Raw genomic sequence first — 17,010 nt, 5'->3', positions numbered from 1 at the left:
AAGAAGATGAGAAGAAGAAGAAGAAGAAGAAGAAGAAGAAAGGAGAAGGAGAAGAAGAAGTAGAAGACGAAGAAGAAGAGAAGAAAAAGAAGAACAAGAAGAACAAGAAGATGGGGAAGAACAAGAAAAGAAAAGAAGAAGAAGAAGAAGAAGAAGAAGAAGAAGAAGAAGAAGAAGAAGAAGAAGAAGAAGAAGATGAAGAAGAAGAAGAAGAAGATGAAGAAGAAGAAGAAGAAGAAAAAAAAGAAGAGGAAGAAGAAGAAAAAGGAGGAGGAGAAGTAGAAGCAGAAGAAGAGGAAGAAGAAGAAGAAGAAGAAGAAGAAGAAGAAGAAGAAGAAGAAGAAGAAGAAGAAAAAGAAGAAGAAGAAGAAAAGGAGAAGTAGAAGAAGAAACAGAAGAAGAAGACGAAGAAGAAGAAAAGAAAAAGAAGGAAAAGAAGTAGAAGAAGAAGAAAGAGAAGAAGAAGAAGCCTTTTCGGAGGAGAAGAAGAAAAACGAAGTAGAAGAAAAAGCAGAAGAAAAAGACGAAGAAGAAGAAGAAGAAGAAGAAGAAGAAGAAGAAGAAGAAGAAGAAGAAGAAGAAGAAGAAAAGCATCTGGTAAATACTAAGCACAAGAATTTAAACAAACAGAGATGGGTTGATGGGCAATATATATTACTATTATCATTATTATCATTATTTCATCATCATTATTAGTTTTAACATTATCATTATTTTTTCTTTTTACTAACAGTAGAGGGGGCAATAAATTCAATGAAAAGACATATATTAAAAGTAGGCCTACTTGAATCTGTGACGTCACTATAATGCTTAGGCCTATCGTAACAGCGCGAAATTCAAAAGGTTGCCATTTTTACCAACAAATAGGTAAACGATAATTATCGACCACTAAAAGCATGGAGAATAAGTATGAATCAATCTAAAAGCATCAGTAAGGGATAACGAGTAAGTACTAATAATAATGATAATAAAAACACTGAATTAATGTCTCGACATATTCTTTACAAAATACTGAAATAGGTATACTGTAATAACTTATAAGTTCAATACTGCTAAACATGTTTTGGGAAATACCAGATATATAGACGCGCATGTATATACGGTGTTATTTGGTTACTTTTAAATATTCAATATTTTGCAACTCATTTAATGCATTCGTAAAGCAGCACTCGAATCAAGAGTGAAAGTGCTTTAAACGCGATAACACGATAAAGCTTTCTCTCAAAAGTTGAAAAGTAATTGGGGTTTTTCAAAAGCCTATATCGCTTATCAATTACCAGTGTAATCTCGCGGGTGATAGTACCCATAGCAACTGTGGTATGTAACACTTGGAAACTATTAAGACTTGTGGGCACATCTCTACGTGGAGACGAAGTGTGCAACGCAATGGCATTGACAAAGGCAATTTCAAAATTACGAACATTATCTCTTCCACTAAGATTTGAGTCAAATCGGGTTAGTGCATCACTAGGGTATTCGGCTGTTAACAAGTAAGTGGTAGAACTTTTTTAATGTGAATATAACAATTGTTTTCATATTAATTTTTGGATATTTTCTTCTTACACGCTGTATTAAATAAAATCGAGAGAAATAATATCTCTATGACTTAAAATATATATTTTAAATTGCACTTGTTGGCAATTTTATTTTATGGACAGACTACAAATAATGAAATCAGTGTTGTAGGGAAATCTACATTACTATTATGTATCATCCGCGGTCGGATCGTGACTGTAGTCAATTCCGTGGTTGTAGTAATTTGAAATATTTAATGGGACAATGATTTATAACCATCACTAGTTTATCTTTGTACACACACGTACATAAGAATAAATAAGGCTCTATTTTAAGTATCTGTAAACATATAGAATACCACATATGTTTTTTTATACCATATATACACATATATGGTTTTCACTTAGGTAACCATATCATCATATGTCACACCTGTAGTACTAGATTGCAAAGTTACGTTCAATATTAAAAAAGAAGTGTGATTTGAACACGGCTGAAAATGACTAACCTAACCTAAAAATATGTAGGTGACAATACTTAGTTTCATTGTTCATCCGTACAACTATTTGTTGAGTAAGACGAGATTTGAGATTAAATTTTCATTACTGAAGGGATCATGTACAACTGAGTGAAATACCTTGGCAACAAGTAAAATAAAAGGTTATATCATATATGCCATTTAGTATCAAAGGGTCTTTGAAGTTGGATGTACTCCCAATGCTACTGAATGTTGTAGAATTATGTATGTCATAATTTTACATTGGTATGAATCAATATGTCACTTTTAATTATATTTTAGCAATAAATCCTAAGAAAATCTAAAGGAGACTTAAATGTAGGATATAATGGTAGTGGTTTTGTAAATGAAAACTTTCTGATAATTTTAAATGAAATTATGTGGGGGGTTCTATATTCCAGGTATGTACAGTATGTATGAAAAATAATCATTAAATAATCTTATTTCCAATTTGCAGTCTACCTCGAGTTCATTGCAAAAGACAAAATCATACCTTTAGGGTTGAAGGTAAGACTATTTGTTTAACATTAACATGTTTTATCAGCTTAGTAAAACTAATTTGATAAAAGGTATACAGCACTAGTATATAGCTAACATGATTTTAGAATTTACCTGTTCATATTCTAACCATTATTATTATTTATTTATTATTTATTTGTTTATTTATTTATAAATATTCTAATGTCGAACAGCTCCAGTTTCTTACGATCAAGGAAGTCGTCTTGAGGTACAGATACCGAGATGGCCGCAAGCTTTAAACTTCCCATATGTGTGGCTGCGAGATCATTGCTACTGCGAGCGTTGCTACAATTCGAAAACCTTTCAGAAGATGCACGACATCTATGACATCGCCTTGAATATTCAGCCATTGAAAGTGACGGCTGGAGAGGATGAGTTAACCATCACATGTAAGTGGTACCTGAACAAATTTTACTTGAAATCATTGAAGATAATAAACAGATTTTGAATTAATCAAAGTGTTTTCAAAGGAAAAAATGTCTAGATACTTTTGGCTGTAGTTTCAAAACCCATTCACCAGCTTTAGCAAATGTTTTCTACTTACGTAGATAAGAATCTTACTAATTTCAATAGCTATATTCACTGTATGGACTGGCTATATTCACCACACTGATATATATCATAGATAAGCTTGTAAACTTGACAGACAACTAGAAATACAGAAAAAATTCTACTTTCTAAAAAAAGAAAACATTCTCCAGGATTGGTGAAAGTTTTCAGAAGTAGGACCCATAGTCTAGGGACCAAGTGACAGCCCCACAGGGCTGCACCTGACGGGTTTTGAAAATGGGCGGCTTCACATTCCGTCTTACGAGACCATCACACGCATGTACCTGTCGTTGGTCCCTATACGTATTCATTTTCACTAAACTTCCGCAGGGGATGACGGACATATCTCAACTTATGACTACAAGTTTCTGTGGCAGAATAATTTTGAAGGAAGGCAGTACTCGCAGAAATCAAAGAAGGAATTATGGACTGGGACGACTTTTCCTTCAGCGGACCAGACCACAGTTAGTATCCATTACAAGTAGCGTTTGTAAAAAAGGGAATGTTGACGTAAAATATCTGAAAATAATTTAGAGCAGCATATTTTAATCTGGGGTGTTAAGATCAATTTCAACAGGGGTTGGAAAATGCTGAACACATATTAGTACTTCACTTGAGTTTCCTTTATCTCGCTAGTAATCAAGTATTGTCCAGAGTTAGATGGTGTTAGACTACCTAGACCTGACTACAGGGATGACTTTAGGGTTGGAAAAAGTTTAGAAAAGCTGGTTTAGGGATGTGTCATGAATATTACTAACACTAAACAGTTTCCACTATGCTAAGGAGAGTTATTTTGTAAAGGACAGAAATGTATGCAAGAATAGTGGATTAGGAGATATAAACAGGGACATGTATGCAGATGACCTGACCATAATAATCCAGTATCATATTGTATATATACAATATGATACACCTAAGTAATAACATAATAGAATATTAAAAAGTATATGCAGCATGAAGGGATTTCTCCCCGTCTTCTTTTCTGCATGGGGGGACGGAGAGGGGGTGTTGCCGAATTCATGAAGCGGCCTTGCTGTGGATGTGCTGTGTCATGCGACACTGCTTCTGACCCAGGGCAGTGGACAGGATGCAGGGATGACCTGTCATCCAGGAGGTGCCAAGATAAGAGGGAGGTAGGAGGGTGGAGGGGAGTGGAATATATAGGATATGGAATGGGTGGGAGTGGTTTCTATGCCTTTTTCTTTTTGGCTACCCCATGTGTAGGGGAGAAAGCCTTTGGTATATGTATGTATGTATGTAAAAAGTATATGTGAACAGAAGACTACTCGGACTTGTATATCATTTCAGTTCTTTGTTTTTTGGCTACGTCCCTTGTAAGTGGGAAAAAGCCTTTGGTATATGTATGAATACAGGTGAGAGAAGTATACATGTATTTATACATGGGAAGAGTCATTGTGCCCCCTATCTGTATTAACCTAATTGTATGGAAGGCAGATGTGGAGGGAGTGAACATGAAGGGACATCCTAGGATGAGGTGGATGGATGGGGTGAAGGGGGCTTTGGGGAAGAGGGGAATGTCTGTTGAGGAAGGACGGGGGAGGAAAGAAGACGGGTGAATGGAGAATGGTTGTATATGGATGATGTTGTGATGCATGAGGTGAAATGGGCGAGGGGATGGGGGTTGAGGTAGTATGTGAGAGCAAAATTTGACGCAGCCCGAAGGGATTTCTCCCCATCTTCTCCTTTATGCATGGGGGGACGGAGAGGGGGGGTCGCCAATTTAATGATGTGGCCTTGCTGTGGATGTGCTGTGTCTTGCGACACTGCTTCTGACCCAGGGCAGTGGAAAGGTGCAGGGATGACCCGTCATCCAGGAGGTGCTAAGATGAGAGGGAGGATGGAGGGGTGTGGAGTGTATTCAGGGATGGAATGGGTGGGAATGATTTTATGCCTTTTCCTTTTTGGCTACCCCCCTTGTAAGGATGAAAAAGCCTTGGTAAATGTATGTATGTATTTACCTAATTGCAGCATACAGGAAAGGAGCAATACTCATTGGACCTTGTATCCTAATCTCCAATTTTATCTTATTTATCCTCAAATTCATGTACAGTTCCAACATAATCTATATCCTTGATTTCCAATTACCATATTTACATTTGAATTCATGTATTGTTTAAGCTTGGGCCATATCATCTGCTAAGCTATATGCCCCTGAATCAAGGCAACAATTATTATTATTATTATTAGCATGAGGGGACAGAGAGGGGGGGTTGCCAATTTAATGAAGCAGCTTTGCTGTGGATTTGCTGTGTCTTACAGCACTGTTTCTGACTCATTATCTGGGAGGTGCCAAGATAAGAGGGAGGGGAGTGGAGTATGTTGGGGATGGAATGGATGGGAGTGATTTTTTATGCCTTTGTTTTTTGGCTACCTCCCTTATAAGGGAGAAAAATGCCCTTGATATATGAATATGTATGTATGTATTATAATAATATCTAGTGCATTTTATTTATCTTTCTCCTCTGAATCTTTAGGTTCCACTTGGTGACATTGTTGGCCAGGGGAAAGGCTTGAAGAAATTGGTAAACTCAATCATCAAGTTTGGTGTTGGCTTTATCTCAGAGGTATGTGCATCACCTACCATATTCTTCACCTCCTCATGATTTTAGTATGTTAGGTTTTGTAGGATTATTTTAGAAGTATGTATGGTACTTAATTTGTTTAACATGTATATATATATATATAATTATATGAATGCTTATAAGAAACTAGTGCTGGTAATGTTATTTACAAAACCTTTTGGTATATGTATGGATGTAAATTTTATTTTATTTATTTATTTATTTATTTATTTTTGTGGGTGGCAGTGGAGTATGTGGGGATGGAATGGGTGGGAGTGGATTTAATGCCTTTGTTTTTTGGCTACCTCTCTTGTAAGGGGGAAAAAGCCTTTGGTATAGGTATGTATGGATGGATATAAATGACAAAAACAGGTTGTTTTTTATGTTTTCATCAAATATTACTTATTTCTAGGTTCCACCTACTGTCGAAGCAACACAAAGTGCCATAGAGGAAGTATGCATAGTCAAGAAAACATTCTTTGGAGAAATGTGGGCGTTTACGGCAAACTTGGAACACTCTGACACTGCATATTCAACTGAATACATTGGTGCCCATACGGACACGACCTACTTCCGTCAAGCCTCCAGGTATGCATATTAACTCAAATTAAGAATTTAATTTCATTGTGAATTGGATGTTGTGAGGCTGTGCTTTGATATAACTACTTCCATCATAAAGAGAAAGAGGCTTTTAATACATGTAGGCTACATGTGTAGTTTGTGTAGATTAATGTTTTGCTGTAGTTATAGTCTATTTATCTATATATCATAGTCTATTTATCTATATATCAAATGCTTCTTCCCTCATATGATGGAGGTAGCCAGCCAAGGTATGCACCCACCCTCACTCAATGGCACAGGGGTAGTGGTTGCTGCCACCACCATGGTGGTCCTAGTTCAGATCCCACCTAGGGCTGAAATAATTTCAGTATCGCTGCGCTGTGAGTCATTATGCCAACTCTCATGGGTGGGTAGTTGGGCATGTGTGCGTGTAAGGTCACAGCATTACCCATAGATCAGTCATTTATATGAGTTCTGAGCTCTCTTCTGGGAGTGAAATAGCTGTCGATCATGAGTCCAACAAATGATCCAAGAGCATGGTGAATTTGTTTCCCTGTCATCTTAGCTCCTCTTGAATGAAGGATCATCCCTGTCTCCCACCCACTGCCTGAGTCAGAAGCAATGCAGCAAGGCACAGCACATCCAGAGCAGAGTGAGCCACATCATTCACATGGTGACCATCCCTCCTTGTCTCTTCGTGCAAAAATAAAGAAGACGAGGGGAAATCCCTTTGGGCTGTATCACTTTATTTTCCATTTACAACCTATCTCTTGCCTTCTCCCTTTCCTGCTCGGCAGACATTACCTCTTATACTCAAAGTCTCCTTCACCCCATTCAACCATCTCATTTTTTGTATGGATTATGATGGGGATGGAATGGGTGGGAATGGTTTTTATGCCTTTGTTTTTTGGCTACCTCCCTTATAAGGGGGGAAAAAGCCTTTGGTATATGTATGTATGATAGAAATTTGTGTCTTTTTTTTTTCAGAATTCAGGCATTCCACTGCTTGCAACCATCGGCAGAAGGAGGGGAAACGTTATTGGTGGATGGGTTCAACGTTGCTAACCAGTTTCAGCATTTGCATCCTAACGGTTACAAGTTCTTATCTAGTAAACCGATTCCTTCTGAATACATCGAAGAAGGAAGACATCACCTAAGTTTGGATTATATCCTTAAACACGATCCAGTTACTCAGGAACTGACCCAGTTTAGGTGAGTTTGTGTACCGTAGAGGGGAATGTCTGTTGAGGAAGGATGGGAGAGGACAGAAGACATGAATGAATGGAGAATGGTTATATATGGATGATGTGTGATGCATGAGGTGGAATGGGTAGGGGGTGATGTAGTATGTGTGAGAAAATATTTGACGCAGCCCGAAGGGATTTCTCCCCATCTCCTTTTCTGCATGAGGGGACGGAGAGGGGGGGTCGCCGATTTAATGAAGTGGCCTTGCTATGGATGTGCTGTGTCTTGCGACACTGCTTCTGACCCAGGGCAGTGGACAAAATGCAGGGATGACCCGTCATCCAGGAGGTGCCAAGATGTGAGGGAGGGAGGAGAGTGGAGTGTGATGGGGATGGAATGGGTGGGAGTGGTTTTTATACCTTTGTTTTTCTGCTACCTCTCTTATAAGGGGAAAAAAGCCTTTGGTATATGTATATATGTATAAGAATGGAGGAGCCAAGATAAGACAGAGGGAAGGGGGCGGATGGAAGTGGAGTATATGGGGATGAAATGGGTGGGAGCGGATTTTATGCTTTTGTGTTTTGTCCCAGGGCAGTGGACAAAGTGTAGTGGACAAGATACAGGGATGACCCGTCATCCAGGAGGTGCTAAGATAAGAGGGAGGGTGGAGGGGTGTGGAGTGTATTCAGGGATGGAATGGGTGGGAGTGATTTAATGCCTTTTCCTTTTTGGCTACCTCCCTTGTAAGGGGGAAAAAGCCTTGGTATATGTATGTATGTATTATGTATGTGTTTTGGCTACCTCCCTTGTAAGGGGGAAAAAGGTCTTCAGATGTATGTATGTCCCATGTTCCTCTGATGAGTGATGGTGTTATAATTTCATTTCATCTTGCAGATACAATATACATGATCGTGCTCCATTGTCATCAATACCTTTGCATGGCATTGAAGACTTTTACGCCCACTACCATAATCTCACCAAGCTCGTCAGAATGGAGAAGAATGAACATTGGGTTAAACTCGAGCCAGGTATGGATTATTTATAATTTTTTATATTTGTTTATTTTATCTTATCTTTATGTTAAGATAAGATATCATCTAGGAGGTGCTAAGATGGGAGGGAGGGTGGAGGGGTGTGGAGTGTTTTCAGGGATGGAATGGGTGGGAATGATTTTATGCCTTTTCCTTTTTGGCTACCTCCCTAGAAAGGGGGAAAAAGCCTTGGTATATGTATGTATGTATGTATCTTTATGTTATTATTATTGTTTATTTATTTTGGCTACCTGCCTTGTAAGGGTGAAAAAGCCTTTGGTATATGTATGTATTTTATTTATTTATTTATTTATTTTTCTTTTTTTTTTTTTTTTTTATGTGAGGACAATTATCCTAAACTGAAGTTTAAGAGTCAAAAAAGGGAAGGTTTCATCTGTATTTTTTATGATAAGCTAGGAAGTTCCTTTCCTGTATCTGGCCATCTTGCTTTATGTGTAATGGGTGAATGGCGAGAGGAAAAACTTGCTGTAAGTATTATTATTATTTATTTATTTTTATTTATTTATTTATTATTATTATTTCTTTTTTTTTTGTATACTTAGTCAGAGGGAGAAGGCAGGAGATAGGGGTGAGTAGAGAATTGTTGGGTATGGATAATATTTTTGACTTGGCCTGAAGGGTTTTCATGTTTTCTCTGTTTTCTTCATGAGAGAATGGAGAGGAGGGTTGCTGTGGATGTGAAATGGCCCTGCTGTGGATGTGCTGTATCTTGCTGCATTGCTTCTGACCTAGGCAGTGGGCAGGAGATAGGGATGACCCTTCATCCAAGAGGAGCTAAGATGAGAAAGGGTGGAAGGGGGGTGGTGGAGGGCAGTGGAATGGGTGGAAGTTGGTGCATGCCTTTGACTTGGCTACCTCTCTTATAAGGGGGAAAAAGCCCTTTGTATATAGATAGACCTAGGCAGATCTAGATTGGGGGTATTTAGTTTATAGAGAACCATGGCAACAGACCAATTTATTTATTTCTAAGCTCGCTGGCTGAGCGGGTTAGAGCGTTGTTACTTGCAGCGAAGGTTAACCACTTCCATATGGTGACACCTACGTAGGCGTCATGAGGAGCAAGTGGGTACGCGATGATGCTGACGTCGGTATCTTGATTATATTTATTGTAGTCGTACCTACGTAACCTCCATTCTCCCTAAACTGGCTACAACATATTTTCTATGGTTATCAAAATTCACGGGTGAAAGAGAACGAACGATTGAGCACTGACTTTATTTTTTATAATTCGATTATTATGACGTAACATCGCACGTTGGGCAGCTAATGCTGCCAGACGTGCGATGTGCCCCGGAGTGAAGAGGTTAAGATGAGGGGGGTTCAAATCCTGCCACCGGTGAAGTTGAACCAAGGGCATGGTTCATTAAATTCCATGCTACAAAGCCCTCTGCGAGGGGCACCATCCTAGCCTACCGATAGGGGGGAGTGTGTGACGTTAAACCATTTTTTCATGACAGTAGCAGTTGCCAACAAGACTGACGAGTTAAACATCATATGAGGACAGAGCCTTTATTTGTACAAATAAAGGCTCCAACCTCGTATGGTGTTTAACACATTAAACTATATTATCATCATCTTTAATCATCATATCATTTATTTTATTTTATTTATTTATTTATTTATTATTATTATTATTTTTTTCAGGAACAATTGTGCTGATTGACAACTGGCGAGTAATGCACGGAAGAGCAGCGTACTCGGGCAATCGCATAATGGGCGGATGCTACCTCGATGAAGACGACTTTGCTAGTAAAGCAAGGATACTGAATGTGTTGTGAAGCGTTCCACCACTGCTGTGCGTTATAGATGTGTTTACGTGGATATACCCAAAGGCCTTTTCGCCCTTACAGGGAGACTGGGCAGGATTTACATCCTTGTGGGCCCTCACGCAAACTCATCAGTGGGTCCCCAAATTGATAGAAATATGGCGTGTTTTACCATTCATCCTTGACATTAGTTTCGTTGGGCCCTCGGTTATCCGTGGGCTTTAGGCTGACTTACTATGCCTATTGGCGAGTTGGGTCCTACAGGGGGTGGGGGGTGGGGGATTGCTAAGTCAAAGCATAATTCCACCCTTATATGTACGTACATACATAAATTCACACATTCATACATAATGTGTGGAAAAACAGTACAAGAATTAAAGAGCAAATTAGACATGGCGAGATACAAAGACGGGACACCACAAGTATAGCTCCCCCTCCCTGTAAGATACAACTAGGTAAATACATACATACATGCATACATACATACATATACCAAGGGCTTTTTTTCCCCATACAGGGAGGTATCCAAACTCAAAAGGCATAATTCCACTCCCACATATTTCATCCCCATCCACTCCACTCCCATTCACCTCCCTCCCTCCCTCCATCTTTTCTTGGCTCATCCTGGATGACGGGTCATCCCTGCATCTCACCCATGGTTCTGGGGGCACCCAAAAACCCATGTGTTGCCTCTCCCTCCTCAGCATCTTGTGGATTAAAGATTATTCCTGTCCTCTGTCGCACTGCTCAGGTCAGACATAACACAGCAAGACACCAGAGCTGGGTGCGTTACCGCCGTAGGGGTAGTGCATTACTGTCAATGCATCACTGTCAGTGCATTACCGATTTTAGTTTCCTTTAGATTGATTTTAGTGAAAAAAAAATGAATGAAATGGAGAAGTATTTACTTATTAGAATTTATCTTTGTCATACTGTCACACCACATTTTATACAGAATAAGAGATATATTTATTACTATCTGTCTATATAACCAGGGCTTTTTCCTCCCTTATGAAAGAGGTAGCCAAGTCAATGTGCAATATTTATTATATTAAGCTTTTGTTTTATTACGATAACGTGCCCGGCCCAAAGATATGTGCTTCCTGATCTTTGTAGCAAGTATTTTCTTCATTGTGTTAATCAAGCTGTTTTGAGAATATTTACGCACATGAAAGGAATTTGGAAACTAAGTAATACTTAGCCTACTCAGCATTGCCATGTATGATGCGCAAGGTGCATCAACCAAAATTTAAATTAGTTTGGTTGAACATCACATAATTTCTTTTCTCAGAGAAGGCCAGGATGGTGTCTCCATAGACCAGATTTTTTTTATTCAGTCTGTTACAGGCCTGATGACAGAAAACCTGAAATCAAAATAAAATAAGAATCGGCTGAATTCCTTTTTTTTTCTGCTGAACTGCCAACCAGTGCTGGTATAATGATCAAAGTAAAAGAAAACACTGTGGGCTTATTGTTTGTACAAAATATGCAAAGCTTGGTACATACAGTAACTTGTGTGCTCATCAACCTGGCCAGTGAGAAGTTATAAATGAAACAAACTGGAAAAGAAAAAAATAATAATTTCTTCTGACCTGACAACTCCTAAAACCTCAATATAATTTTTTTTCCCCTCTCTCTCTCTCTCTCTCTCTCTCTCTCTCTCTCTCTCTCTCTCTCTCTCTCTCTCTCTCTCATCATCTCTCTCTCTCTCTCTCTCTCTCTCTCTCTCTCTCTCTCTCTCTCTCTCTCTCTCTCTCTCTCTCTCTCTCTCTCTCTCTCTCTCTCTCTCTCTCTCTCTCTCTCTCTCTCTCTCTCTCTCTTCCTTTCTTTTCTTCTTCTGACCTAATAAAAGTCTGGCCTTATAAAAGGCTCTATGAAATACAAAAATTTGCTTAATTTGCAGTGCGCGTTTCAGAGAAGAAGAGGTATAGATCTATTATTTGTTGTGAGGTAGATATGTGAAAGGTATTTGTCAGAAGGATGTTCCCTGGCTGAACAGGTTAGAGCATTGCTATTTGCAGCAGAGGTCAAAATAATGGCAGTCCAAATCCAGCCACCAGCGAGTTGGACCAAGGACATGTTTAATGAAATTCTATACTGCAAAGTCCATTATAAGAGGCCCTATCCTATCCTCCTGATAGGGAGAGTATGTGATGTTAAATTGAATAATTCGCTAGAAGGTAAGATTTTTTTAGGAGTTTGCATTAACTTGGAAAAAATGTCTGATACGGTCGATAGAGACGTAGTGGTGTGTATTGAATACGGGGAAAGACTCGAAGGTGGCCATGCATTGCCGTTATACCCCTTTGTAAGAGAGATCCGAGCCTGCAGATTGATTAACACATCAGTATCCGATAAAAACAGAAGATCATAGTCCAGGCGGGTTAGGGCATCATTACTTGCGGCAAAGGTTGAGGTGATGGTGGTTCGAACCCTGCCACCGGCGAAGTTGAACCAAGGGTATGGTTCCTTGAATTCCACGCTAGAAAGTCGTCCGTAAGGGGCACCAACCTAGCTTCCCAATAGGGGGGGGAGTTTGTGATGGTAAACCATATCACTTGATAAAAATCTATAAACGTAAGACAAGAAAGTTTAATAAGGGGGCAGTTAACCATGCATTATGTGATTCACAAAATCTGCAAGTAACCACTAGGAAAATGAGAACTTGGTAACTGAACATTTTCGTCTATTTAAGACATTTTCAAAGGTACGTACATATATCAAAAGACCTTTTTTTTTCTTTTTCGTATTCTTCTTTTAAGGGAGGTGGCTGAATCAAAATCACTCATCCAAAAATCCATTCATTGTCTCTCATCCTTGCATTTTACGGATGAAGAGTCATCGTTGTTCCCCAACATGCTGTTCATGTCTGTTTGTAGGTATTATTCATGGCACCGACCCGAACAGTGTGGTAGAGGACAGGGATGACATTTTAACCTAAAATGGGAGGGATAATAAATGGATTTTTGGGTGTAAATAGGATGTGTGTATGCTTTGAATTGGTCATCCCCATATAAAGGGGAAAAAGGCCTTTCAGTACATGCATGTACATACAAACATATACCAAAGGCTTTTTTCCCCCTTATAAGGGAGGTAGCCAAAAAACAAAGGCATAGAAACCACTCCCACCCATTTCATTCCCACACACTCCACTCCCACTCATCATCCCTCCCTCCCTCCCTCTTATCTTGGCTCCTCCTGGATGATGGGTCTGAAGCAGTGTCACAAGACACAGCACATCCACAGTAAGGCCACTTCATTAAATTGGCAACCCTCCTCTCCATCCCCTCGTACAGAAATAACTATGTATGTATATAAGTTTAATCTGTGATGTAAATTACAAGAACAAATGGGTGATATGTAGCAAATAATTTAACTGTTTAATGGAAACAGCTGCTGAATTAGTCTTTGAGCGTAGTTTCATGCAATTTTTTTTAAGTATAAGCTGTACGCACAAATGTATATAATCTTGAATTGACAACATTTTGTTAAGGTGGATGATATTCGTCACTTGCTTGCTTTACTTCTATGTCAGCAACAACAACCGTTTTCCTCCTTGTAAAAGGTGTTGCCTTGTCAAAACATGCCTTAATTCCTCACGGAGAAATATACAAAAGGGAGCAGCCTACTCCTCATGTTCTGTCCCTTATATGTACATACATACAGTAAGCCCTCAATATAATGGACAGTATGGGAACGGGTCTGTTGTTATATCCGAAGATCCGTTATAACCCAGGATCCCTCGCTATAATGGAAGAAAATCCGTTATAGTGAGGTTTTGTCTGGTCAGATTTTTTCGTCCGTTATATCCGATGTCCAGTATATTGAGGTCTGTTATATCAAGGGTTTACTGTACATACACACGTACATACATACACACACACACACACACACACGTATACCAAGAACTCTTTCCCCCTTACAAGGGAGGTAGCCAAAGTCAAAAGGCATAATTCCACTCCCATCCATTTCATCCCCACCCTCCACTCCCATTCACCACCCCTTCCTCCCTCTCATCTTGGCTCCTCCTGGATGACAGGTCATCCCTGCATCTTGCCCATCACCCTGGGTCAGAAGCAATGCAGCAAGACACAGCAAGGTGGCTTCATTTAATCGGCAAACCCCCACCTCTGTCCCCTCATGCAGAAACATTGAAGACGGGGAGAAATACCTTCGGGCTGAGTCAATACAGATTGACTTCTCATTACCGGATGTTAATTAGCTGTGTTTGCGGCGTTTTTGCTGTGTTTTTGGTGCTGTTGTTTAGTGCTGTGCAATCACTATGCCACCCAAAAACCACTCCAAATCAACGGATTATTCACATCAACGGACACCGTTACCCCACTTTTAGTCCGTTAATGAGAGGTCAATCTGTATATCATTCACTTGTAACCACTCCCTAAATCCCCCCCATCCCTCACCCACTCCCTTCTATTCATTATAACTCCCTCATTTCCTATAATAAATTTTTACAATGCACATAGGGACATCAACCTAGAAAATTAAGCAAAATGCGTGTATATGGATTTGTATTGATTAAATTGTTATTAAAGATCTATTTAAATATTTTGTCTTTTTTTATTTCGGCTCTGTAACTATATTCCCATATAATGCCATATTTATCTATCCATATACCAAGGGCTCCTCCCCCTTCCCAAGGGGTAGCCAAGTCAAACAGCATATACCCACTTGCAAAGGAGCATGCCGACAGGAGATCTTTTGGTCCATAACTTCCATCCATTCCACTCCCATACGCCACCCTTTCCTCCCTACCACATCAACTTAGTAGAGGAATCAAACCTCTGCCGCCATTCTAACCCTATACTGACTCTCAGGGCTTTCCCTGTTCTCGTTCCTGCAACTCTACCCTTGTTCTCAGTCACCCTGCATCTGGCAACTGCCCTGGGTCAAATGCAATGCGGCAAGACACAGTACATCCACAGCAATGCTGTTTCCCTTTATTGATAAGTAGTTACACGTTTCTCTAAGAAAATCTTAGGTTCATGGAATATATCTAAGAAAATAAAATGTGTTCCAAAAATGAGTATAGGAAAAATGTCTGTCCGTCCTCTTATTAATAGGTTTTTTACCTTTTATAAAGGTGTATATCCATTAACTTGCCCCATTCCTATCCATTACCCATTTTCCTTTCATCTTGGTTCCATTTGATCGAAGACTCATAAATGTCCTTTGCCCCGATGGAATCTTGCTTTGGATGTAAAGGATTACAAAGGTAGAGCATGCCAACAGGAGAACTTTTGGTCCATATCAAGGTCAGATAAAAAAAAATAATAATAATAATAAATGAATAAAAAAAAACTACAATAAAGTAAATGATGAAAAATAAAATAAATGCATATTGAAAGAGCATAGAGAACAACTAGCTGATGAAATGTATCAATAGATTGCATCTTCTCTGGTAGAAATTAAAAATGCTATGGGACTGGAAATTTGAAAATGTGGTACTAATATTCAAGAGGTAAAAACAGCGGCGGCGCCAGGAATTTTTAGTTGGGGGGGCTGAGCAAATTTTTTGGGGGGCTAATAGTGATATGATAATACACATATATTATCCTCATTTCAGAAGGGGAGGGGGTTAATGGTATGGCTAGCACTGATGGCTGACAAATCTTTAGCCCTGGCAATTAAGAATTCCACTTAATAAAATTATTTTGGGGGGGGGGCTAAAGCCCCCCCCCCTGGCGCCGCCACTGGGTAAAAAGGAGAAAATGTTAGATTTTAGACTAGTGTTCTTGACCAGTATGATAGCCAATATGTATGAGAAAATGATAAAAGAGAAATGGATGATATACTTAGATAAGAAAAGATTATTTGTTGACTATCAATTTTGGTTTACAAAGGAAAAGGATTGTGTAACCAGTCTGTTAATATACTTTATTTGAGAGTGGTTGATATAATACACGAAGAATAAATTGGGTTGGATTGTGTATAAATGGATTTGGAAAAGGTTTTTGATATAAAGTTGTATACAAAAGATAATATGGAAGTTAGAAAACACGGGAGGCCTTAGACATTTTAAGGACTCAAAGTAATAGACAACGAGAACAATAATGAGAAGAAAATCAGGTTGGAGTGAAGATGGAAAAATGAATCTATGATATTTGTTTCTGTCAGTTAGATTTTTATTATTATTATTTTATTTTTTCGCGTGAGTTCGTGCAATGCACCGTTGCGACTTTTCGAACCATATTTTTGAAGATTTACTGAAAACACAAATGACAATTGATAACTTTATACAATAAAAGGAGACTTGTCATAATCTGAATTGTTAAACACTGGTATTTTTCATTACCATGTAGTATTTAAGAAATCAATAACATTTTATTGTATTGTAATTTTTTCACACTGTAACACATTTACCAACATTTTGTTTTCTTGGGCAAATGTGCACTGCTGTATCCTATGGCCACCTAATTTGCCTGTATTATAATTTAGAATTAGATATTTTTACCTTTGATTAAAGAACCATGACAGTCATAAAATCAAAATATTATTTGTAGAAGGATGCATGTGGATGGATCATGGATGTACAAATACTGATGATAAATGTAAGTTCACAAGTATATTGCGTTATTTAGCTCTGGATAAAGACTAGATGATGCGTGCAGAAAGGGTGAAATAGATTAATTATTAGTTTTTGCTTACACTCTACATGCTTTTAGAATCGAATGTAAATGTGTTATTAATTTTCTTCTTAGTTAATTTAATCATTATCGAAGGTAGCATTTGTCAGTACAACTCGT

At 38.7% G+C, this 17,010-nt stretch overlaps 1 protein-coding gene across 1 annotated transcript; it reads left to right on the top strand.

The window, feature by feature from the left end:
* Nucleotides 1–1,219: 1,219 nt before the first annotated feature.
* Tmlh (Trimethyllysine hydroxylase) lies at nucleotides 1,220–11,704 on the top strand. The gene is made up of 9 exons (XM_076177608.1): nucleotides 1,220–1,490; nucleotides 2,490–2,539; nucleotides 2,725–2,940; nucleotides 3,431–3,564; nucleotides 5,596–5,685; nucleotides 6,095–6,270; nucleotides 7,231–7,455; nucleotides 8,323–8,456; nucleotides 10,125–11,704. The coding sequence occupies exons 1-9, from the start codon at nucleotides 1,387–1,389 to the stop codon at nucleotides 10,256–10,258; spliced, it is 1,263 nt and encodes a 420-aa protein (XP_076033723.1). The 5' UTR covers nucleotides 1,220–1,386; the 3' UTR covers nucleotides 10,259–11,704.
* The last annotated feature ends 5,306 nt before the right edge of the window (nucleotides 11,705–17,010 follow it).

Source organism: Oratosquilla oratoria, chromosome 40 (assembly GCF_046742065.1).
Source record: "Oratosquilla oratoria isolate Oo_2021 chromosome 40, ASM4674206v1, whole genome shotgun sequence".
In the NCBI taxonomy this organism is placed as follows: domain Eukaryota; kingdom Metazoa; phylum Arthropoda; class Malacostraca; order Stomatopoda; family Squillidae; genus Oratosquilla; species Oratosquilla oratoria.
The sequence above is the reverse complement of the archived record's forward strand: the minus strand, read 5'-3'. Positions and strand labels throughout refer to the sequence as shown.